At 35.6% G+C, this 26,496-nt stretch overlaps 3 protein-coding genes across 16 annotated transcripts in view; 1 reads left to right on the top strand and 2 right to left on the bottom strand.

The window, feature by feature from the left end:
- Positions 1–12,713, bottom strand: part of LOC111772060 (olfactory receptor 5W2-like) — a 28,446-nt gene extending 15,733 nt beyond the window's left edge. Inside the window, exon 1 of the mRNA XM_070229534.1 lies at positions 1–12,713. Coding sequence (XP_070085635.1) covers positions 11,712–12,644 — 933 coding nt within the window. The 5' untranslated portion in view covers positions 12,645–12,713 and the 3' untranslated portion in view covers positions 1–11,711.
- Positions 1–26,496, bottom strand: part of LOC138916605 (olfactory receptor 5W2-like) — a 184,394-nt gene that overhangs the window by 45,065 nt on the left and 112,833 nt on the right. For 3 of the 14 annotated variants that reach the window (XR_011423888.1, XR_011423880.1, XM_070229538.1), the window contains one exon: positions 16,103–21,283. The exons of 8 other annotated variants lie outside the window; for them this stretch is intronic. The gene's annotated coding sequence lies outside the window, so the exon portion shown is untranslated. Of the gene's footprint in view, positions 1–16,102 lie in introns of those variants that run through there. 3 more of the 14 variants (XR_011423887.1, XR_011423879.1, XM_070229537.1) reach the window with 1 other exon arrangement.
- On the top strand, positions 2,717–22,504 carry LOC138916593 (olfactory receptor 5AP2-like). Its single transcript, XM_070229524.1, has one exon. The coding sequence runs from the start codon at positions 2,717–2,719 to the stop codon at positions 3,710–3,712; it is 996 nt and encodes a 331-aa protein (XP_070085625.1). The 3' UTR covers positions 3,713–22,504.

Below are 26,496 nucleotides of genomic sequence, written 5' to 3' on the forward strand. Positions count from 1 at the left end.
CTGAAAATTGCATAGAAGAACAGATTCTTCGGCTCCTCTTTGGACTCCACTTAATTTTTTGTTTCTTCTATTCTTTTCCCCTTCCATTGTTCCATTTGGCTTTAATATTTCATTTTTGAATCCTGAAAGTTTCTTTCAGTCTTGAAATGTGTAACACCCTTGAAAGATTCTTACAGGTAAATATTCTTCATATAATTTGATTTCTTTATTACCTTTAATTCTGTGATTGGAAATAAGGGGTTTAGCAGAAAACAGCTTGCACAAAGAAGTGATTGTTCCTTAGGACTCAGATCCCAAGCTTATTTAAGCATAGTCCCTAAGATAAGATTTTCTTTGATGCCTACTTTTTAATAGTTATTCTTCATAATTATCAAAAGAGATGATGGCAGAGTAATCACTGGATATAATTTTTTCTTTCCCTCACCTTCACAGCAGTGGCCATTGCTCCACTCCCAGATCAACTGACAATCTTATGTCTCATATTTGTAGACATGTATAGATGAATGGTCACTCAATGACAATTGATAGTTTCGAAGGAGGAAGCCACATATATTTCAGCAAAAGAGAACTCCAAAAGAGTTGGAGTAGCTCAATGATGCTTTCTTTTTTTAATTAACCCTTTTTAGAGCAAAAAGAGAAACTTGGTTGATAATAAAATAATAAATACTAATGTCTAAGGAAGCTCAAACTTTTCTCAATGGTTGAATAATAATACTTAATATTTATTGAATGTTTGCTATGTGAAGAGCACTCTTCAAAATATTTTATGTGTAATTGCTCATTTAATCCTCATAATTACCTGCAGGCAATGCTCCTATAAAATGTAATTTACATATCAGAAAATGAAACCATAGAACTACTGAAATTTTGCTACAGTGCTACAAATATTAAGTGATAGATCCAAATTTAAACTCAGGCAGTCTGACTCTAGGGTCCATGCTTTTAATCATCACAACATACTGTCTCTATTACTGTGTCGAAAGAAGTAAACCTGCCTGTTCTAACTCATGCACTAAATGAAAATTGAAGTTAGTTTTAAACTGATATCCTTATGTCAAATCTGGGACGTTGAGATTTTGGAAAATAATGATATTATTTACTCCAATCTTCTTCCTAAGTTTCACCATCTCTGACACATTTCCATCTCTTAGAAGGAATTGTTTATTGAAGAGTGCTCTAGCCCAGTGATGCAGAATTTCCAATCTCTGGCCCTCGCTCTTTGATTGCCGAGCTATGCAACCCTGGACTGGCTAAATGGCCTGAAACAATCAAGTTCTTTTCAATATAATTGAGAGATAGTGAATCATTAACATATTTGAAAAGGCTATGAGAATTAAATTAGATATGAAAGTCCATTGAAAATTACAAGATGAAAATATGTTAATGCCAGATATTCACATTTACCCAGAATTCAATTAATTTACCTAGAAACAGAAGAAAGGTAGAAAATAAACTTTGAGTAATAATGCAGAATCCACAATTTCTATGGTATTTATATTTCATTCTCTGTGTCTCTAAATGTATGCAAAGTTTTAGTAAAGACATTTCGTTTTATTGAAAACCTGGAACAAATTGAGGAAAGAGCAGGAGGGTAAGACTCTTGTAATGTTGTTAGATCAGGTTCTGAGATGGAGGATATGGATAGAAAATGGAAATACATGTCAAATCTGAAGGTATTTAAAAGCTGAGCTTGTACAGGACATGGAATCATTTAAGAGTTTAAGCAAGAAGGAAACATAATACAAAATCTATTATATATATATAACTCTTGCAGTAGTTTATGGATAGATTTTTTAGCATGTTTGAAAGTAGAGTGAGGATTGACTGGAGGGAAGGAGGCCAATTATGAGGTTCAACTGAGGAAAAAGAGGGATGAAATTAAGTAAAGGAATGGGAGTGACAAAAAAGAGTAAACCTTGGATATCAGCCGCATTTCCATATAGAATAAAATAGGTGACTGCATTGACTCACAACTGTTATATTTCCAACATCAGAACAGTGAAATAACAAGATGGCGATGATATTGAGGCTGTAAGAAAAAAGTCATTTAACAATTATAATTTGACGAGTAAGGTACTACATTATCCTATCATAGATGGTGAAAGTGAAACTCAGTGATTAATTAGCCTGCCCAAGGTTTCACAACTACTGAGTGACAGAGTTATGATTCAGTCACTTACATAACTAAATCAGAATCGTTCTTCTTTCTATTTTATTAGTGGATTTCAAAAAACTCTAAGGACTTTCTTTGTTCCTCAGAGGCAAAGCCACATTTCAAGATAAGAAATTCAGAACTTCTGCTCCTCTGTCTATACAAGGCTTCACTTGGAAGAGCAATGGTTTTATTTGTTTTGGAAATAAACGAAAACAACACAGATGGGAAAAAAGGCCATTTATGAAGACTTTGCTCTTTAGTAGTATGGTTGACCACCATCACTTGACATTCGTGGAAGATGAGAGAGTTGAAGAAAGTAAGAGTGAAACCCAGGTCTAGAATTCAGCAGCTGGTTTGATGGTGGTACCATTTGATGCGAAAACAATAGCTTTAAGGCACAGACATAGCAAATTATCAAAGTAACAAAATAAAAGTGAAACCTACGCATTATATTACTCTAACTCTGGATATGTCTAGGTGCTATCAGGATGCCCAAGTGGGTTTAGAATTACTGTTCTATTTATTTCGATCATTTTATTTTTATTTTTTGTTAATATTGACATGATTATTAACATTGCCATGATTACTCTGCCACAATTTCAAAGTCTAGGAGTGCCACAGAGAATGGAGGTGGAGAACTGCACGGCGAAGACTGAGTTCTTTCTCTTGGGATTTAGTGACCATCCAGAACTTCAGAGTGTTCTTTTTGCTGTGTTTTTCTTCATCTACTCTGTTACCCTCAAGTGGAACCTTGGGATGATTTTATTAATCACAATCAGTTCCTACTTGCACGTCCCTATGTACTTTTTCCTCTGCATATTGTCCTTCATAGATGCATGTTCCTCCTCCGTCATTGCCCCCAAATTACTTGTGGATTTGCTTTCTGATAAGAAGACCATTTCTTACAATGGCTGTGCCACACAGTTTTATTTTTGCTGTTCTGTCATTGACATGGAGTCTTTCCTCTTGGCTGCCATGGCTTATGACCGGTACATAGCAATCTGCAACCCCTTGCTTTATACTGTTATTATGTCCAAGAGGATTTGCTGCCAGTTTGCAATTGGAGCATTTTTAGGGGGCACCATGAACTCAATTATTCACACCACTAACACCTTCCATCTGTCTTTCTGCTCCAAAGAAATTAACCATTTCTTTTGTGATATCTCCCCACTCTTATCTCTGTCCTGCACTGACACTTACATACATGACATTGTTCTGGTGGTCTTTGCTAGTTTGGTGGAGACCATCTGCCTTCTAATGGGTCTTCTCTCTTATGTCTGCATCATAGCAGCTATTCTTAAAACAGGTTCTGCTGAGGGAAGAAGAAAGGGGTTCTCCACTTGTGCTTCCCACCTGACCGTGGTCACTATTTACCATGGTACCCTGATCTTCATTTATTTGCGGCCTAGCACTGGTCATTCACTGGATATGGACAAAGTGACCTCTGTGTTCTATACATTGATTATACCTATGCTGAACCCCCTAATTTACAGTCTAAGGAACAAAGATGTCAAAAATGCCTTTAGGAAATTGATTAGCCAACAATTGCTTTCTTAAAATATGAAACGAAGCTTGACAACTTTACAGCCTTTCTGTTTCTTGGCCTTTGATTCTAACTGATGAAAAAAACCAGTTTAATGTGAATGTTCCCCAATTCTGTGGGTAATGAGGTCTCAACCACAGATTAGGGTCAGAATCTAATGTCTGAACCAGCCTGCTCACATCATCTGTATTATGTTTAATTCTTCATCATTTTAAAGTTGAAATTTTTATAACACACCTTCATTGTTGGTAGAAGTGTAAATTATTGTTGTCTATAGAGGATAACTTCTAACATTTTCTATGAGGATAATTTTTCTAACACATGAAAATTAAATATCTGTGCGCCATTTAAACTAGAAATTCTCTTCTAGGAATTTAATCTATAAAAGTTCACTACTTTCAAAAGTATTTGTTACATCATATTTTGTAGCAGCAAATTATTTCAAACAATCTAAATGTTTATTAATAGGGAACTGATTAAAAAATAAAGTTGATTTTTTAAATATTTATTCCATAAGTAGATTTACCATGAACATAATGTTCTATATTTCAGATTCTTACTCCTTCTCTCTCTCTAGCCTAAATTTTACCACAATTACTCCCAATATTGACTAGACCATTGATATATCACTACTCTCTTTTTGTGAAAGGAAATAAATACAATTCATTGAGACTCATTTTCCATTAATTGTTTCCACTTGAATACATGCACACTGTACCTTAGCTGTTCAAACTCTACTCACTCTAAAAACCCTTCCTTAAATATCAACTCCTATGTGATTTTTTCCTGACAGCTGATTCAATTATAGACAACATCTCAAATTATAAACCTCACTAGAATCTCTTGTGCTTTTTTTAAGACTCTCAGCATTTTCTGTCTAATCATGCAGTTAGTTGTGTCTGTTCTATTCCTTTACTATGCTTGCTATTTAATTATTATTCTTGATTTGATTCCTTGCCTCTTTATCATACTATCTTCCCCAGTGTAGCTACTGAGTAAATTTTTATGAAATAAACATGAGTATGTTTACTATGGTTTGTGTATAATTTAGATTATATGCCAGTAATAGGCAGGAACTATATTTTTCTCTTTTAGTATTTTTGGATCATCTCCAAAGGGGTACTATATATACACATGACTATTGCAAGATATCTTCAAGTATAGTGACTTTTTCAAAAACAATTTTCAGGGGCCAGCCTCATTGCATAGTAGTTAAGTTTGGCATGCTGTGCTTCCGTGGCCTGAGTTCATGGATTTTGATGCCGGGCACAAATCTACACCACTCATCAGCCAAGCTGTGTTGGCGACCCACACACAAAATAGAGGAAGATTGGCACAGATGTTAGCCTAGGGCCTTCCTCAAACAAAAAGAGGAAGATTGGCACAGATGTTAGCCCAGAGTGAATCTTCCTCAACAACAACAACAAAAAACAATTTGCAAATATCAACTATATAAAAGTATAGCTCTTCGGATATTTTCTCAAGAATATATTCAGTCTGAAATCTCTTTATTTAGGCAAACAACTAAAATTTCGGAGGGAGGCTATCTTCTGAGAGGCAGAGATGGGAACTGAAACGAACAAATGGTGAAATGATAGTTTGGTCAGCTTCTAGGACATGACCCATAGAGAAGGTATGGCTGGAAAGTCTAAAGTTAAAGTCCTAACACAAAAGTGAGTTTGAGTAGTGAGAAAAAGAATGAACTAGAGATTAAAACCCTCTGGCAATAATAAGATATGCTGGGTTCTAACTCTAGGCCACAGTTCCATTTACCACAGTGGAACCAACTTGACCAAAAGAGTTTTGTCCATCCAGATCAGTGGTGAACTAAGGCTCTGGTGAGTGTGAGTTTTCAATAGGGAAGAACAGAATGGCAGCTTGAGGGTGATGAGAACCAAACACTTCTTCCTAAGTACTGAGCAGAAAATATTCTCTGAAGTGCATGGGATCATCACAAAAGGAGGATGTTTGTTCCTTTGCAGCTAAGTGTACCATTTCAGCCATGGCCCTTGAGATAGGACCATACAGAATAACATAAAATGAATAACTCTGGGGTTGACTTTATAAGCTCATTTCATGGCAATGTGGGGTCCTAACCTTAGATCAGAACAGCATCTGGTCTAGAGGTTGGAATGGTGTGGCCAACATGGGTAACTGTGAAGAAACATGCTCAATTCTAACCAAGAGTGAAGGCATGGTCAGGAAAAAGAAATCGTAAAGTAAGTTGGCTGAGAGCTCCAAACATGACTGGAGGCTGGGATCTGCACCTGGACTCTGACAGATCGGGTGAGCAGGCTCTAAAGTGGACAAAGACGGATCCTGGAGACTTCAGTTCATGACATGATGCCATGAATGATTCCTTCTTTTCTTTTAGCATCAGAGATTTTGTCCCTGATAGAGAATTAGTTGGCTATGGTCCCAGAGCTAACAGGTAAATGATATTATATAGATTTGAACTCAGGACTGTCTCACTTCAAAGTCTGGTTCCTACTGTAGACTCTTTCCCATCTTTATCATTTTCCTAAAATGAATAAAAAACAAAAACAAAACACTCTGTTTTCCTAACCATCTGTAAAGGCTATTAAGTCAAAGTTTTTAAGGGAAAAGGTAAAGGAAAAGAAGAATATATTTTCCTTACACATTTATGTGAAAGACGGCCAATGAGGTTAATTTTACATAAAATATGCTTAATTTTTATAGATATGAATATATTTAATGTATTTTTAATAAAGTACATTGAGTTGGAAAGAGGTTTGGACAGTGATTGATAGGTCCTGGTGTGTGACATATTCTATGAAAAACAAATAAATCATTTAAGGTTATAAAACAAAATATTTATGAGAAAATGAAATATTTTCGTCTAAAACTGTTCAATTTGTAATATAAGACAAATTACTTGCTAAAAATTGCGTGTTCTAATATGTGTTTTTATTCCTATTATGTTTTGACTGTATAACACTCAGCACATTTTATACTCTAAAGAGATATATAAATTAGGGAAGACGACCTGAATGAAAAACCTGTATAGCCCATTGATCTTTCCTCCCGGGAACCGGAAAGAGTGTTCCCATGTTCCTTTCATGACGACAACCTAAAATAAAGTGAATACTCTTGAGAAGCTAAAATTGTGTTATGTTTTTCACAACTGGATTAATTACCACTTGATTACAGCGTGAACAACATATTCAATTAACTTAATGAAGATTTTGGAATAGATTGCAGGATTACCAAGCATCCAACCACTCAGCAACGACCACTATTAAAACTTTGTTTGCAATATGATTTCAGTTTATTTCACACATACACAGAAAGCCAATATAAATCATTACAAATGGAACTCTAAAAAAATACTTTTCATTCTTTTTCCTGGGAACATATATTTATGTCAATAACTCTTCCTTAACAACTTAAATATAATCAATTGGGCACTTTAAGTTTTCTTTTTTTATTTTAACTAGTATAATGCTATGAACACATAGGAGAAATGGAATCCTCTTCTCCAGTTCCCTTTGAGAAAGAAGGTCCAGATACATTACCACTAACTTCCATTCAAGCAGTTTCTGTAAAGTTGTCAATAGCACCAAATCTGTTCTCCTGAGTGAGGGCAAGAAGGGAAATCCACAGGCTGAAGTGAAGACTGTGGGGTGCAATACAAATCCAGAGCTGCTGATCCTGGGGATGTCTGTTGATGTAATTGAGGAAGAATGTTGCAGAGTACTCTGAGAAGATTTTTAAATCGAAGAATCTCTGTCCCAGATTCTTATTTCAGCCAAGGCCAAAAGATAGCAAGTGCAGATGGATATAATCTAAAATGAACGTACTTGAATAAAATTAAAGAAAGTAGTTCTTTTCTTGGTAAATTTTAAAAAGTTCATTTTTCCATCAGTTTTTCAAGCTACTCCCATTCATTCATTCAATAAATATTTTTAAATGGCATCTTAGAGCTGAGCATTGTAAATAGCAAAGCAGAAAAATGGTTAACAAGACAGCCAAGGGCCATGCCGTTATGGAACTTTTAGTCGAGGGAAGGAGATTTCTTTTTTATTCTTATTTATTCATTTACTAATTAAAGATTTCTGAGTGTTATGATGTTACACTTACAGAGCGACACTAGTACATCGGAAGGAGGCACCCAAACCTAATTTAACCCACTAACGTTCCCTTCTGTCTCAACAAGTTTATTAAACTCATTGTTTAAAGACAAATTGGAATGTTGATGAGGGTAAGTTGACTAGAAATGGGGACATAGTTTCTACGCCCATTTTATATCACAGAGGCATACCCATGAACAAAGAAGAGAGGTGTAAAACTATGCTTTTTGCAAAATCAAAGTGAACCTATTAGTACTCATCCTTGGTTTGGAGAGAAGAGTAAGATAAGTCATGACTTCTTTCTACATTCAATTTAAGCACAAACGTAAGTAACAGGAAATATCCAGAAGATTGTACTGGTGAGACTACAGAAATCCATGTCAAAGTCCTTGGACTTTAGGTCTCAAAACCTTTAAATAAATACTTTTATGTGAACACCTGAAATCGCCCAGAACATAATTTAGTGTTAATTACTTTTTCAGGGCACCATTCGCATCCTTATTCCTTAAGCTATAGATCAGTGGGTTTAACAGAGACTAAAACTGTGTAGAAAACGGAGGCCATTTTGTCTGTGTCCATGGAGTAACTTGAGCTAGGTCTCAAATACATCAACAGAAGTGTGCCATAAAATATAGCCACAGTGGCTAATCGGGAGGTGTGTGTAGTGAAGGCTTTGCTTCTCCCCTTTGCCGAGTTGATTCTAAGATGGTTGTTATGATGTGGCTGTAGAATTATTCTCTACCTATTTGTGAATTTTCCTATTTTCTTCTTCTATGTGTTTTCTAGTTTCATATCATTGTGTGCTTGGTATGATTTCAAACTTCTGTGGCATTTCTGAATGGAAGCTCTGTTGGCTATCAGAGCTGGGATTTTTCGGGGCATGTTCCTCAAGTAGCAGCCACAAAAGCTGAGGTGCAGATGCATGTACAAGCTCCTTCCAGGGATATACTTGCGACTTGGAGGGGGCAAGAGTGAGAAAGTGGCAGAGGTGTCCACATGTTTTTCTGGGCTCCAGGGAGGATCTCAGTCAGCCACAAGATGCATGCTAAATTAGCAGCCTGTCCCTCAGGCAGCAGCTTTTAATGTATGCATATAGAATCCATTCAGGGAAAGACTTAGAGATAGGCTTTTCTGCCCTCTGTCTGTGCTCTGAACTCTGGTGTGATAGCTGCAACTATTTATGGCTTCTCTTAATAACTACTTTTTTATTTGCTACACTCTTGGGGGCCTTGTGGAAACAAGCCCCATTGGCTCTCAGGACTAGAGGATTTGGAGATCTGCCCCTCTGTTGAGAGTCTTAGATGTTGGGACTCTAGTTTTGGGGTCCAAACCCTTTACTTCTGAGGGAGAAACTGAGAGTCAGAGGTTTCCTTCCAATTGTATGTCCCTGTGCTGCAGGTTGGATTTATTACAACAATTTATCTTAGTTTTTCCTAGCCAATTCAGTATGGATATTTTTTCATTCTTCTGATGTGTAGGAGTCACTTGCTAGTTTCTCGATTTCCTTCAGACGAAATTGTACCATGTGTAGCTGTTCATTTGGTGTGTCCACAGGAAAAGGGCAGTTCAGGAGCTTCCTATTTCACCATCATTAAAGATTTCCCTTTAATCCCCAAAATGCTTTATTTGGACAATAATATGTTCCATCAGTCACTGGGGACATGTGAGAAGGATGTGATGTAGAGAGACTAAGAAGGGGGAGAGGATGATCAAAATTGAAGTAGACAGGCTAGAAAACATCAAAAGCTTTGGATGTGGTGTTCCCTATTTATGTAGCACATCAGGATAAAAGAGTCATTATAGGACATCTGCCCAAGCATCTATTTCACTCATGTATCTCCTAAAAATAGTCCCTATAATGTATTATTCAACCTAACAAATTCAGGGAGAGGAAGCCCACAATTAATTCAGTCAATTCTAAGTTTGGAATTTCAGTTTTGAGCTTAAAATTATCTTGTCTTTAATTCAAACCCTCTCATTCTGATAAAACTGTTAATATGCAGATAAAATCAGTCTTCAGATTCTACAATATATATTTGCCATAAGGAAGGGAGATAAGTTAATTAGATGACATATTTACATCCTCTAAATTAGCGGCAATCAACGGAAATCCCATTTTTCTTAGACAATAAATTTCAAACAATGTTTTCTACCATGCTGCTACTCATAAGTAACAATCCCAGAAGAGTATGTATTAATTGAGGAAATATAGTTCAGCTGAAAATCCTTAAAGCCTTTTGTCAAAAAGAAAAAAAAAAAAAGAAACAGTGTCCATAGGATGTTTTCCATCATAATACTACCTGATAGGTCACAGTGTCCCTTAGAAAATCAGAGAATCTTTTTGGGCTTTACTTCCATTTTGAAATGTTTTCCCACAAAGGCATTTTACAGTGGCAGCTAAAAAATCCAAGACATTCAGTGGCCGTTGATTTCTATAGTTGTAATGGATAATAAAGACTGACCTTGAGTCTTCCAAGGTCTGTCAAATATATGACCATATCCGTGTTGTCTCAACATGCGGATTCAGTGCTTTAACCATCAGAAGTCATAACAGAGACAGATGAAATAGATAAATATCAAAAACACACATAGACAAATGCTCTTTACTTCAAGTGTAATTAACATGTATGTCTTTACAGATCTATTACTTTAGTATCCACAATCACTTTATGTACTTTCCTAAAAGTTATAAAATATATATATATATTCAAGCTGCATACCACAACTTAGTTAATTTTATGTTACTGACAACTAATAAAAGCAGTCAAAAATGTTATGCACAGTTTTACTTTATTGGATACATGTTTGTTTTGCCTTTTGATGTCCCAAACACTATGCAGGAGCTTTGGATAACAGGGATGGAATTCTCAGTCCTTGAGCAAAGATTGTTCACAATTTCATATTAGAGGCATTAATTTAATAAACAGGGTGATATTAAAAGAATGCTTAAAGGAGATAGTTGTCTGTGAACTGAAAAAAGGCATTTAACTAGAGCTGAGAAAGGTGAGGAACGGAAGAGAAGCTTCCTGGAGGAAGTGATGGAGGAGCTGATAGTAAATAATTACAGCACAAGTGCTGGCCCCATGGCCGAGTGGTTAAGTTCGCGCACTCTCCTTCGGTGGCCCAGAGTTCAGATCCTGGGCACGGACATGGCACTGTTCAGTAGGCCATGTTGAGGCAGTGTCCCACATGCCACAACTAGAAGGAACCATAACTAAAATACACAACTATGTACTGAGGGGATATGGGGAGAAAATAAAAGCAGGGGAAAAATAAAAAAGAAGATTGGCAACAGATATTAGCTCAGGTGCCAATCTTTACAAAATAAAATAAATAAAATAATTACAGCACAATGATGTAATTTACCAAGGCACTTTACATGGCTCTTTATAACCTATCCTTGGGATTCTTTAATGCTAAAATGTTACGAAACCGGCCACCTCAAGACTTCTGTAACTGTCAGACCCTCTTCCTAGAATCCTTTCTGTTCCCCAAACTGCACTTTTTTTTTTTTAGATCTAAGACCATTCAAATATTCATCTCCATCCAGGGAAGCTTTTCTTCTACTGACTAGATTTTGATATTTTTTCTAGATTTTTAACCTCAGTTTTTTACTTTATGAAAGTTTTGAGCCTTAATATGAATTATTTGAGTCTTTAGTTAATTAAAGTTTATTTATTTTTCTAGACTATAGGATTCATTTGTATAGAAACTACTGGATTCATCATGAACTCCAAAGCATCTAGATGAGCAAAGAGAACATAGTGATATTTAATACATAAATACAGATCAAATAAATACAGATACTCATTTATTTAAATGTGAGAAAATTATGTCTCTCTTGTATAATATTATATAATTTTATGAAAACAGCAATCATTAAATGCATGTGAGTGTGTGTGTGTACACATAATATACATACTTAAAACAATCTTTTATTTTTCAATTTTTCTAGGGCCTCTTTCACATCCTTGTTCCGTAGGCTATAAATCAGAGGGTTTAACATGGGAATCACAAGGGTGTAAAACAATGAGGTTATTTTGTCTTGATCTAAGGAGTATAAAGAACTCGGTCTAAAATATGTAAAGAGCATAGTTCCCTGGAAAATTGCTACAGCAGTTAAGTGGGAGGGGCAGGTGGAGAAAGCTTTGAACCTCCCTTCAGCTGAGTGGATCTTCAAGACTGATATGATAATATAACAATAAGAGACAAGAACCTCTGAAATGGTGCTCAGTTCAGTGAAGCCAGAAACAGTGAATAATACCAACACATTGACTTGTGTATCAGTGCAGGAAAGGAGGAAAAGTGGTGGTAAATCACAGAAGAAATGATTAATCTCATTTGACCCACAGAAACATAAGCGGAACGTTAATGTGGTGTGTATCAAAGCATCTGCCATTCCCACGAGATAAACCCCGGCCATGAGCAGAGAGCACACTCTATTGGACATGTTGACTGCATAGAGCAATGGGTTTCTAATGGCCTTGTATCTATCAAAGGCCATCACGGCCAATAATAGACACTCAGAATCTGCAAAGGTACACGAGATGAAGAATTGCAGAGCACAGCCAAGGAAGGGGATTGATTTGTTCTTGGCAAATACGTCCACCAACATCTTGGGACCAATTGCTGTGGAATAACAGAGGTCACAGAATGAGAGGTGGCTGAGGAAAAAGTACATCGGTGTGTGCAGTTGGGAATCCATTCTAATTAAAATGATCATTCCAAGATTTCCCAAAAGATTAATGAGATAAACAACTAGAAACATAGTAAACAGGATCACTTTCATCCCAGCGTTATTGGAAATTCCCAAGAAAATGAATCCATTCAAGGAGGAGCAATTTTCGCCAACCATTCCTCTTTGTTCTTACCTAAATTTATGAAGAAATAATCCAAAAAATGATAGATACATTTTAATTTTTCTGGACATCCACATATATCTGAAAGGCAGAATACAGTTTCCTTCTATAATTGTTTTTTAATAGTCAAAAAATTATCCAGTCATGTACTCAGTCTTTAAAGAAGGATTGCTATATATTTGATAATGGTAAAAAATAAATAGAGACAGATATTGGAAAATTTTTAACTGAGTTACATATCATTCATGATCTATGTGATTTTGTATAAGATTTATTTCTCCAGGCTTTAACTTTCTTATCTATGGCAGTAGATTTAGATGAATTAATATCACAATTCTGCATTCAATATAATATGGAAGAGACAACAATGTTAGTGGGACCAGGTTGTAAGATGTAGGACTGAGCATTTTCTAAGCCTGAAAATAGTCAAATGGAAGCAAAAAATGATTACCATTGTTATGTTCCTCAAAAAATATGATTGGCTTAAAAGACTTGATGTTAATTCTAGAAACAATGAATACCATTACCTAATAATAATGAAATGATTACTTTACTGTTCCTGCTCTGTTACCTTTAGTTTTTGGTGAGACATGAAATAAGCATTAAACCTTTCCTCTAGAAATCTGTTATTACTCTGTCGCAATACTCATTCCCTATTTGTGGGAGTTGTCTGGTGCCAACAGATGACCGTCTTGACCAAAGAAAAGTGCTAAAAAGAAGTGAAAATGATAGAATGTAACACATGCATTTGCATCTCTTTGGTTTTTCTATAGATGCTTAAATTTTAAAAATGTAAACAGGATGAGGGACAATAAACGTTCCTGAGACATATAGGCTTCTCTTCTTTATGGATGTGTATATTTATGTGTATGTCATGTGTTTGCATGTATATATGTCTTTGTTGATATATGAGAATAGGAATGTTGCTGATTTATTTTTTCTTAGAGTTAAGTAAATATAGCATGTGGTTCACATGGAGGTGAGTATGCATGTCTCTATTTGTAATGTGGTACCTAAATTATTTCTGAAACAAAAAAACTTAAATTCATGTACATACTTCCCCAGTGATAAACAGTTCTCCTGTGACTCTAGATTAAAATAAAATCATTAAAATGTTATTTTGTGGATCCTAATAATTTCAGTCAGTTCAGTTCTGAGAAAAAATATAATTTTTTGATGATAGGTTGCTCAGTTTATTAAAGCAGATGTAAAGTCAATCATTTACAAATTTCTCTTTTTTCAAAAATATCCCCACTACTTCTTAAATTTGGAGACTCAGGAACCTACCTGAGATGAGCAGTGCTTTCTGTACTCGCTACACGTAGCTGAAAAGTAGGCAGATAGCATTTTATTTTATCAGGTAGCATTTGGGACTTAAATCTCTGAAGCTTCCACCCTCAGGCTTCAGTGTATGCTAACATGGGATTAATTATATTCCTTGTTCTGTATTTTCCCCTGTGAGTACAGCAACAACTTTAGCACAAACCAAAGCTTATTTCTTCACTATTGTCAACACGTTCATCTGACAGTAATAGAAGTGAAAATTACTTTTTTGTTGAGCTTGACATTGACACTGAATCTATACTCTCTGTCTCCAGTCAAAGCAGCAATTCAATAAAATACAAAATGATCCTCTACTTAGTAATTTCCATCGCCTTTCTATTTTTCATTTTGTTTCTCTCATTTTTGAAGCATTATCTTTCACCACCTCATTTAGGAATATTGCTATTCTTTGATGCTACTATTTTTATTGAGACATAATTTTATATACTATAAAATTTACCCTTTCTATATGCACTCCTTTAGTTTTTATATTTTCACAAAATTGTGCAGCCATCACCACTATCTAATTCCAAAACATTTTTCCTTATCTTAGTAAGTAACTCATACTCATTACCATGCAACTCCCTTTCTTGCCTCCCCACTACTCCTGGCAACCACCAATCTGCTTCCTGACTATAGGAGATTGTCTATACTGGGTAGCTCATATCTTGGCATTATATATTATATGGGGTGTTTTATTCTTATTAGTGGTCTTCTTTTACTTAGCATAGTGTTTTTAAGGTTCATCCATGTTTTAGCAGTTTCTGAATTTCTTTTTATACGGCTGAATTATATTTCAATTTTTGAATGTGGCACATTATCTATTCATCAGTTAATGGCCATTTAGGTCTTCTCTACTTTTTAGTTGGTATTAATAATGATGATTAAACATTCCTGTCAATGGAAACTATAAAGGTCACTTTCTTCAACAAGCATTGTCTCATTCCAATCCCCAAAATGCATCTCATCCATCCACACTTTGTTGATTTTATGACTCTATCACATTCTCTACATTTAGTAGACTATTTTTTTAGTTATGTTTATTTTATTCATATAAAAATCTCTATTACATTTAAGGGTTTATAAATACATTCAATTTTTAATTTTATATTCCCCAAAGTCCGTAGAACAAGGATTTGCAAAGGTAATTGTACCCTAAATATTTAATGTTAAATATTTTAAGTTTCTTGAAGTGGAGGCTGGAGTATGAATAGCAATACACTAGCTTTCGGAATTTTTATCTGCTAATATAGTTCCTATGTGTTGGGATGATTCAGTCAAAAATTTTTCCATGGATAATCATTTTTCTGGGATACATTTAGTTTGCTACTATCCATACTAGTTCTTTAAGTAATTGAGAACAGCAGTAAGTTTGAATTTCATATCCTCCCCAAATACTTCCCAAGAGATGACAATGGAATTCTCCATACTTCTTAAACCTTGATTATCCATCTTGGAATCTGTTGTGACTGGGCTACTTCCCAAGGTCCCAGAGCTAACTCTGCTTTCACAAACACAATAACGATTGAAACGCCTGTCACTCTTCCTTCTATGTGGTTGCTGTTCCAGTGCTGCTTCATTCAGTGGCTTTGTAAGTATGTGCAAAACAAAGAATAAAAAGGTTGCACATTTTCTCATGTATTTACTTAAAGTGTTAAAAACTCTTAATAAAAGAATCTGGAAGGGGAAACCTCAAAGTTCTGCAATGGACTATGATAGTTTGGGCAATTAAAGACGACTGCACACATCATTACACCGTTTTCCTTAGAGGCATAGTTCCTAGATATCCTCCTGTTGAACTTGTGCTTTTCTTCAACCACTTTGACTAACAGAAGTAAGCAGAAATGTTATATGTCTCTGTTGAGAGCTTCCACATAGGAAGTCCAACTATCCTTCTGGATAAACCATATGACCGACTCTGAGCCTACATGGAAGGGTACCAGCTGAGTCAATCTTTCTAGGCATTCTCATCCTGGGGCCAGTTATGAAAGACCTTATAGCCTGTCTCGACTTTCAGTTGAATACTTCATTGTGACCCAGTCAACATAAGGAAGATAGAATAATTGACCAATGATCACTGTTTTAAGCCATGCAATGTTTATACAGTAAAACACAACCAGAATAGTATAGAGAGAATATAACCAGAGAGAAACTTTATTTCAGAAAGCATTTATTTTTACTATCATGTAGTTTTTCATGCACACACACAGATATATATATTCTATTAAAAAAAGGAAGCTTGTTTCTAGACTCAATTCTTTAACTATCTTTTTGTCTTTGATTCATCAGAATACCATCCAAATTTTCTATTTCTAAGTTTCCTTAGCAGAACTAATTGGTCTAGAAAGTTCAAACTAAAATTTCCAGTACTAAATGGCTATGAAGAAATCCCAAAAGCAGCGAATGAAAGCCTAACACATTCCGAGATGAGTACCTAAAATCAACCCTAAATTGCATTAATAGTGAGAATAGATGTGGTTTGCAAGAATATCTCGATTCTATTAACAATTTTGGAAATGGACAATGGGAAAAATGTACTGACCTTACACCTGCGGTATACATTCACTTTTACAATGACGGCTGATTCACAAATGTTAAAGTTATCACTATTCATCTTATAGTTTCCTCTCTGCTTAGTGAGGCAAAACAAGAATTTCTATAAATAAGAATGTATGATGCACTTAAGTTTCCTTAACAGTTATTTTATTAACTCCTTACAAGAAATGAGTGATACTGCAATAGCAGTTCAGATACGTGTTATATTCAATAGTAAATTAATAATATGAGGAACGTTGGAGATGGAGAAGTGTCCCCAGAACACTGATGTGTATATAGTATGGCAATTTTATCATGTGGCCTAAGAAGAAAAAATAATGTCAGTAAGCCACGTTGTTTACCCTCCAGGAACACAATGCAGTATGTGTATATATGTATGCAGTCTCTGTAAGTGTGTGTGTGTTTCTATATGCATGGACACACATAATTGAATTGAGGTGGAAGAAGATTGGTTGTATTAGATTTGGTATCCTGTTTCTGTAGCAACTGCTACAGTATTTGTTCAGTTTTGCTTAATAATTGGTAGGGATAATGTTTATAGTCAATTTTATAGCATGTACACACACACGTGCACAAACATACACAAACACACACACACCTATGGAACATTTTCTGTATAGTGCTCCATGTATGTGTGCATGCTTGTGCAAACTAAAAATAAACTTTTTGCTAAAATATGGCAGAAAAAAACAGTAAGAAGGTATATTAAGATTTCTTACGCAAATCAGAGAGGTGCATCCTGAATTCAAATCAAACATCATTTATGGACATAATTTAACACCTAGAAATTGCTTTTAAAGTTTGTAAACATTCATAAGACATAATATCATCATCAAACTCCTATTCTGAGTTCAGATATTTTTTATGAAATGTATTACATACCTCCATAGAAAAGTCTACTGGAATGGAAAATGACTAATACTGTGTTATATTTATTACTATGAACACTTGAACATTATTAACATTTGTGTGGGAAAAAAATGAGGTGGAGATGGCTGAATTGTCCAATTCCGGGGAGTAAATAGAAAATAAAAAAATGTGGTGGCTCCTGAAATTGTGCAATATGGCAACTCTCAGGGATACCCTCCATAATGGTCACATTCTGAGTGAATCAAGACAGACCCCTTCAAAGAATAGATTGCCATGCTTCACATTATGTTCCCAATACTAAGATACCAAATGTACTCCTGTGAGAGATATTTTATTAAGAGCTCAAACAATATAACTAATTGCTAATAATTACATACCATTTAAACTTAAGATACTGATGCATTTGTGTTATTCAAGATGCTTGCTATCACTGTTTAGTTCTCTGGTACACATTTGAGGATGTAGAATTTTCCTTGGTCTTTTCAAATTAGTTTTCCCCTCAGTTGCTTTCATGTCTTCAGGGATGTGAAAATCCCTTAGATTACATTTTGTTCAAACAGGATGTAACTGTAGCTTCTTATACAGGGCTGCTTTTCCAGACCCTGTAGACTAACTTCCCTTCGCTCTACCCCCTCCCAATGATGTAAACCTGAGTCTGTGGAGCTACAATATTATTATAAACTGCATAACTTAATTTAACTCTCAAATGGATCTGTTTAACTAAGAATAGAATTCTTAAATAATTGAAAAAAGACAATCTGTAGGAGAAATTTTATACATCAGATACAAGCAAGTGAAAAAAATTCATATGTAAGGGTTTTCAGATGACACTAAAGCAATGCTATGTAGGCATATGACTACCTAGAAGATCACATTCTTCAGAAAATAGTTGTCTGTCCCTGAAACATTAAGCATTATGACACAGATTTTATTTCCTGATAGTGGCCGCAAAACACAGTTTCCCTGCCGCTGGAGGAAAGATTAGAAATGCCTGTGGGTGGATAAAAACATTGTTGTTCTGCAAGCAAGACAGCACTTTGAGTAAGATGAAGATTAATTATATACTGAGCTATTCAAGGAAATTAGGTACTATATTAATTTTACAAATATATTATGAACACATTGTGTACAAGGAACAGATAAATTAAAAAAATATATATCTTATCATTGCCTACAATCTGATAGTGAATAGACTTTGTTTTGTGGAAATTTGTTTGTAGTATAATATGCATATGGAAAACTTTCACTGAAGAAAGTATACTGCAACTAAATTTTCAGAGCTGAAAAGATCCCCCCACCCAACCAGGCCAAAAACACATTAGTAGCATCTTAGAAATCATCCCCACACCCATCACAAATTGATGTACAATATGATAGGTTAGTTTTCATATTTTTGAGGTATATAGTAGTACAATCATACAGTTTTATGCTTTTTTTGTCTTGCTCGTTTTACTCAACTCGTTTACTATGTTTGTGAGATTTTTCCATGTTGTTACATGTGGAAATAGTTAACTCATCCTCATTGCTGTGTAGTTTCCAATGTACAAACTTACCAAAGTTATTTATCTAATTTGGAACAGGAGTCAGCAAACTATGGTTCATAAAGTTTTATTGGAATTCAGACACATCATTTTATTTATATATGGTTGAGGTTTTTTTGCGTGTCTGTGTGATACAAGAAAAATCCTGAGTGATTATGAGAAAGAGTTTATGGCCTGCACACTCTAAAATATTTATGACTTACAACTTTTAGGAGAAGTTTGTCAATTCTTCATCTATTGTGTTGGTAAAAATTTGAGTTGCTTTCAGTTTTGTGTTATTGTCAATAAGACAATGGTGAATATAACTGTCCACGTCTTTGGGTGGACAGATTAACTCATTTCCCTTGGGTATAAATCTAGGAAAAGAATTTTGACATCAAGGACATTTATATGTCTAGATTTAGTGGATACTTTTGTACAGTTTTACAAAGTAAAGTGCTAATCCTCATTTTCTATTCTAAATGTGTAAGAGCAACAGTTGCTCCACATCCTCACCAATATGTGATATTTCCATTCTCATTTTAACCAGTCTGTAGTTGAGTCATAATACTACATTTAGGTATTTATTTTTGTTTCCTTGAATGCAAATAAAGTTGGATATTTGCTTCTATGAAATGTCTATGAGTTTCTGAATTTGAATTATAGGCCACTAAAAAGGGTCATTTTTAAGTGTTTGATCTTCTGAAATTCATACTATCTGGCTGGCTTTATTGTCACCACTATTTGAGGTTGAAACAGCCAAGAGATGCAGTACAATTCCTTGGTGTTAAAAAGAAGAGACATCTATTTTTCTTTTTCAAAACCTTTCCAGTACTGGGATGGGTTTACACAGTAGTAGATTCATATTTCATTGAGACAAATTGCATCAGATGGAAAGGATCTTAGAGCTAATCTAGATGAATTCCCTATTTTACATAAGGGTAACATGGGTATAGAAAAAAAGAGTGGCATGTTAAATGCCATAGTGATTTAGAGTTGCATTATTACCTGGTTCATAGTGTGTTTCTGGAAAGAGAGATGTCCAGGGAGGTTAAAAATTACCACCTCTGACTTTAAAACTGGACCACTTACTTATTGGGTTATTGAACATTCTTACTGTTCTATTTCTAAAAAATATAGTTACACACCCTATCCCCATAATGTATCTGTCTGTTCTCTGTATTAGACTTATACCCAATCCTACTTTTGATATGTCATACTTACATTTAAAGATTCAATGGCCAGGATGAAAGAAGGAGTCAAGATATAAAACTTGACTATAATATTAACCAACTACACACAGTCATTGATAACATTGTATTTGGACAAAGATATTTGCCATCAGTCATTGGTGGATGTGTGAGAAGGATGTGATGTGGAAAGACTAACAATGGAAGGGGATGATGATCATTGCATTTTGCAGGGAACACTCATTCATTTATTCAATAAATGAATAAATTTATTTTGAATGTCATCCTGTAGTTGAGTATCGTAAACTGCAAAGTAGAAATATTGGAGGACAAGACAGACAAGGGACTTACATTTATGGAACTTTGAGGGAGGGCAGGACTTTTTAATTTATTCTTAGTTATTAATTTATTACTTATAAACTTCTAAGTGCTACAATGGAACATTTATAGGGTGATAATAGAACAAAGGAAAGATACAAATAAATGTAATGTAACCCACTAACACTTACTTAGCCTAAGCAACTTTATTAAACTATTGGTTTAAAAAAATATATTGGAACCTTGGAAACTTAAAAGAGAAAGTTTAGTTGACATGGGGGGAGGGATTGCTCTGCCCATGATGTTTCCCTGGATAACAACCATGAACACAGAAGGGAATTATAAACAGACCTTCTTTGCAAAACAGGAAAATTATTCTATTACTACTCTTCCTTAGCTTGGAGACAAGGATAAGATCAATACTGAAGGCTCTCTACACTCAATGTAGGCACAATGATAACCAATAACAAATATCTAGAAGGTGTATTGGTGAGACTACAGGAAACGATGTCAAAGTACCTGAACTTTAGCTCTCAGAATCTTTACATAAATATTTTTTGGTGAAAAAGCAATTTTACCCAGAAGATAATTTAGTGATGATTGATTTTTTTCAGGGCACTTTTCACATCATTATTCCTTAAGCTGTAGATGAGTAGGTTTGATATGGGAATGGCAAGTTTATACAAAACAGAGGCCATTATGTCTGTGTCCATGGAGTAACATAACCTGAATCACAAATACATGAACCAGCGTGTAACATGAAATATAGGCACAGTGGTTACGTGGGAGGTGCATGTAGAGAAGCATTTTCATCTTCCTTCCGCTGAGTTCATTCTAAGGATGGTAGTTATGATGTAGCTGTGGGAGAAGAGGACAGTGATGATACTGTATCCCAGAACACAACTACCAAAAGTGAACACCACAATCTCATTGACAGTTATGGCTGAAGTAGACAGAGCTAGTGAGGCTAGGATGTCCCAGAAAAAGTGATTGATGATATTAGAATTACAAAATGGCAAATGAAATGTGCAACACGTGGATTACTGAATCAACCAAACCTTCCATATACACGATGGCCACTAGCTGGGTACCGACTCTCCTGGACATGGCTATTGTATAAAGAAGAGGATGGCAAATGGCTACATAAAGGTCATATTCCATGATGGCCAATATGAGACATCCCGCATTTGCAAAGGCCCCTCAAAAATACATCTGAATGGCATGTAAATTATATGGAATCATTTTTTGCTCAGATAAGAAATCAGCCAGCATTTTGGGAGTGAAAGTAGAGGAGTAGCCAACATCACAGAATGACAGATTGCTCAGGAAATAAGACATGCGCACGTGGAGTCTGGCACCCTTCTGGAGCACAGTATCATCCCTAGATTGGCAATCACAATTATGTCACAAGCCAGCAGAAATAGAACAAAGAGCCCCTGCTGCACATCCTGTCTGTCAGAAAGTCCTAGGAATAGGAAGTCAGTAAACACAGTGCAGTTCTCAACAGCCATCACTCAGGTCTGGAAATCCCTGGTTAAGAAAGAAATGGAAGTGGAGGGTAATATCATAATATTATCTTAACAGTTAAACTGCCATTCCTTCCTATTTTGCAGCAATTAGAAAAAGAGAGATTGCTAAGTCCGTTGTTGGTAAACTTATCTCCCTGAAATGTACAATTGCATATAAATTATAAATTGATAAAATAATAATAATAATACTGCTTCCATTTGTATAGCACTGTAAAGAGTTTGTAGGACACTTTCATCCAAATTAAACACGTTATTTCTACACCAAACTATGTAATATTTATGATAATTTTTGCTATTTCTATCTTACAGATTAAGAACTTGAAGTCCTGGGGCCGGCCCTGTGGCCTAGTGGTTAAGTTCACGCGCTCTGCCTCTGCGGCCCAGGGTTTCGCTGGTTCAAATCCTGGGCGTGGACATGGCACCATTTGTCAGGCCATGCTGAGGCGGTGTCCCACATGCCACAACTAGACGGACCCACAACCAAAAATAAATACATAACTATGTACTCGGGGCTTTGGGAGAAAAATAAAATCTTAAAAAAAAAAAAAAAGAACTTGAAGTCCTCAGAATCACGGCAATAGTTCTTACAATTACTTGGTCTAGACAATCTACATATTACGACATGATAGTTTTTGTTTTCAAATTTCTAGAAATGTTGTATCCTGTAATAGAAAAGCATAGTTAAGTGACAGATGCAGGTAATGAGATATTTCTTTGTTTTTCCTACAAAATTGTGCAGCAGCAGAGCTATGGCAGGTTCCTCCATATAACACACTCCCATTTCCTCATTAGGCCCTCAGGTCCTATCCCGCCTACTGAATCCTATCCCGTCATTAACAGGGGATAGAGATCATCTGTGGTCCAGGACCCCCTGGAGCAGGGAGGGTGGTGTCTGCTAGAGAAGAGCGTGGATGAGTCTCCATGAGTGATACACTAGAGTGCGCAGCCAGGAAACGCCAGGGGTAATCAGACTCCCTCTGACAGCTGCTGTGGCTCAGGGGAGATTATGAAGAATTTTTGGGAGCTAATTGTAGAGATGCTAGTAGCACAAATGACAGAGAGGCAAGAAAGGGAGTTTGGTTACTGTGCGAGTCCCGCTGCCCTAATTGACCAGAATTTGCATGATCTATTCACCAGCAGGTCAGATGTGTAAGACACATGATAAAAGTGTTTCTGTGACCACTGTCCCATGATCTCAGAGAGAGTCTGAACTGTCCCCCATCCCAAGCCTAAAAATTGTAACAATGTTTTATTCCTTTCTTTGATCCCTGTTTCTCTTGAATATCTCTGAAATCTGTCTCCTTTGGTTTAAACGAGTTGGTTGTCCTTGGGAGGCTAATTGAATTCTATGCCCCACTGTTATATTTTATCCAAACCAATTATGTTATATATAATGTCATTTGTGACCTCCTCTGTTCCGTGAGAATTTAAGGAAGGTGGATTTGAAGGGAGATGAAGGGCAGAAAAAGGACATCTGAATATTGATCTAGTGATCAATGTGCAGGTTTCTAAAAACTTGACCTGAACTCGCTAAAATATCTGTCCCTATAGACACATCTTTAAACAAATATTTTCCTTAAAAATAAAAAGATTTTATAGCAATAAAAGTAGAGATAAGAAACACAAAACGATAAAAATTTCCAATCACCTTCACAATCCATGATCGCAAATTATTGTAAGCCCTGCAATCTATGTACATAAGTTTTAAAAATAAATAGATCAATAGAAGTAGTTTAAATAAATGTTTGTGTTATATTTCATACCTTCCTTTGGATTTATAACATGCTTTCAGTTGAAATAGGATAAAAGGACTAAAGAAATTTAAAACATGAATGAAAGAAACCACAAAAAATATTAGTTCCTGGCCCCGAACTACTGACTTCTTTGTTGCGCGCAGGTCTATCTACAGCAGGGTTCAGTGTTGTCTCCTGACTGACCCGGCTTACATAACTCTCTCTGTGTCTGGTCTCTGGGTGTTGAACACTTGTTGTCTGAGGAATAAGTGACAGATGTAATAATGTGATTTATCATCTGATATTTTTTACAAGCAGTGTGACTCAGAAAAACACAGACCTTTTATAAAAAGTTCCTTTCATTAATACCTTTCTGCCCAATATTGTACTTATTCACCCAGTCAAAGAACATCCTTATTTCCAGTTCACCAATTCCTATATGTGCGTTTGGTTTCATTTCCATAATTTATAAAATAAATACATGCCCACTCACACTCACACACTTACACAGATAAACATACACAAACATTCTCCCCTTAAACACATTTACAAATGATTTTTGTAAAAACAGGAGAAACTACTGATAATCACATTGCCTAGGGATAATTGTTTAGTTTTTAAAAAAAAAGATGTCAGACTACATATACTTTATAAATATAAAAGAGTATCATGATTAGAGGTAATATCCCTTTCTATTAATGTATACTAATTGATTCAATCTATAACTTGCTAAGGGCCACTTAGCTTATATACCATTCTTTGTATCATATAAACCCTGATGTTAGTAAAATTTTACATACATAATTTACCACAGCCAGAGTCTTCTTTAAAATGAATTCTAAGAAATAGCCTTTAAGAGCAAAGAGATTTGACTTTAAATAAAAGCAATTTGGCATTATCATAGTCAGAGTTTATATTATCTAATTATTACCACATATTATCATATATTTCATATATTATCACATACGTCTTGACTTTTGTCTAATAAACCCATAATATCATACAGATATTGAAAACTAGTGGTGATAAGTAAGCTTCTACAGTCCCATAGACACTGTTTCATTGAATCCATACAAATTACTCACAATAGATTCCTGAATATAGTGCAATGAAACAAATTTGTCTGAAAAGATAATTCTCTCAAATACCCTTACGGAATGTTGTGGTGAGTTCGTGTTAAAGTGACATTTACAAATTCACAAAATTAATGACACATAGACTCCTATATTTGTGAGAGACCACTCAAGTCCCACTTCTAAACCAAGGCAGGAGCTCAACAGTGATTGAGGGCAGATGGGAGCAAATAAGAAGAGTTGCTACATTAGGAGGTAATCTGTTTTATTTATATTGACTGGGCACGTGAACATTTTAAGTTGGTGTGAAGTGAAAGGGATGTACCATTCCAGGGATCAAATAGATAATAAAGAAATTGGTGTCCCTTGACATTGTGTGACCTCGCAGCTTAGGGGATAGTCTGTGCATTGCCCATTTATTGAGTACTATTTTATGGTGCGGGTGAGTCATTGCTGCACAAGCATAGGTTACTATGTGTACTTTAAATGCCTACCATTGATTGATGTTCTGAAAAAATGTACAATAATCATGTACATTAGCTGTACATCTTGAGTCTTACTGCAGTTAATTGTCACAAATATGTAAATGAAAATTTATGCAAGCAAAAAAAAGTAAGACATGGAAGGGATGTACCAGATTATATATCCTAATATGTCAGGTAGTTTTGCATTTCTTATGAAACATCACCTGGAGTAAAAGGAAACATAGATTTGCAGTTACTTTTGTCTACTTGTTTATCTTGTTTGTTGTTACAGAGTTTCTCCCTGCTTTTAATAAAGCTAAAATATTAGGCAAATTTCATTTAAGTTAATATCTTTTTAATTTTTGGTAAAGTGATTTGGTGATAATTTTTAATGTCTTTCATCATGTATTGTTATTCTTTGTGTGATGACCCCACTGCTAAAACACCAAATGTGCTCCTGTAGGAGATATTGTTGGTGCAAATCTGAAACCTCCTAAGTAATTGCTAGTAATTTTCCACCAGGTAAACTCAAGAAAATGATATATTTGAGATGCCTAAGAGCTTTACTACGATTCTCTGCTTATCTGGTGCACATTTGGAGGAGGAGGAATCTTCCTTGGTCACCTTCTTTTTTTTTTTTTTTAAGATTTTATTTTTTCCTTTTTCTCCCCAAAGCCCCCTGGTACATAGTTGTGTATTCTTGGTTGTGGGTTCTTCTAGTTGTGGCATGTGGGACGCTGCCTCAGCGTGGTCTGAAGAGCAGTGCCATGTCCGCGCCCAGGATTCGAACCGACGAAACACTGGGCCGCCTGCAGCGGAGCGCGCGAACTTAACCACTCGGCCACGGGGCCAGCCCCTTGGTCACCTTCTTTTGATTCTTTTCCACACTCACTTTCCCTCAGGTGCTTCCCTTTCTCCAGGGATGCCAATTTCCTCAGGCTACACTCTTTAGGGAGGATCCAAACTTAACCTTCACCAACATGGCTTCCCCTCCAGACAATGTAGTCTTACTCCCACTCCCCATTAAAGCTGGTGCACAGGTAACAATATTTTGCTGAAAACTGGATAATCTAAATTTTTTCCCAAAGCATTTGTGTTTTAATAGAATGACTTTCTTTAACTAAGGGGAGAAAATACTTACGGTAGAATTAAGACATCAGAGACAACAAGTGAGAAAAAAAACCTGTGTGCACATGGCTTTCCTGGTATCACTGGTGCACCTAACCATAATAGTACAGGGGCTGGCCTGGTGGCGCTGAGGTTAAGTGCGCA

This window comes from Equus caballus, chromosome 12 (assembly GCF_041296265.1).
Source record: "Equus caballus isolate H_3958 breed thoroughbred chromosome 12, TB-T2T, whole genome shotgun sequence".
In the NCBI taxonomy this organism is placed as follows: Eukaryota; Metazoa; Chordata; class Mammalia; order Perissodactyla; family Equidae; genus Equus; species Equus caballus.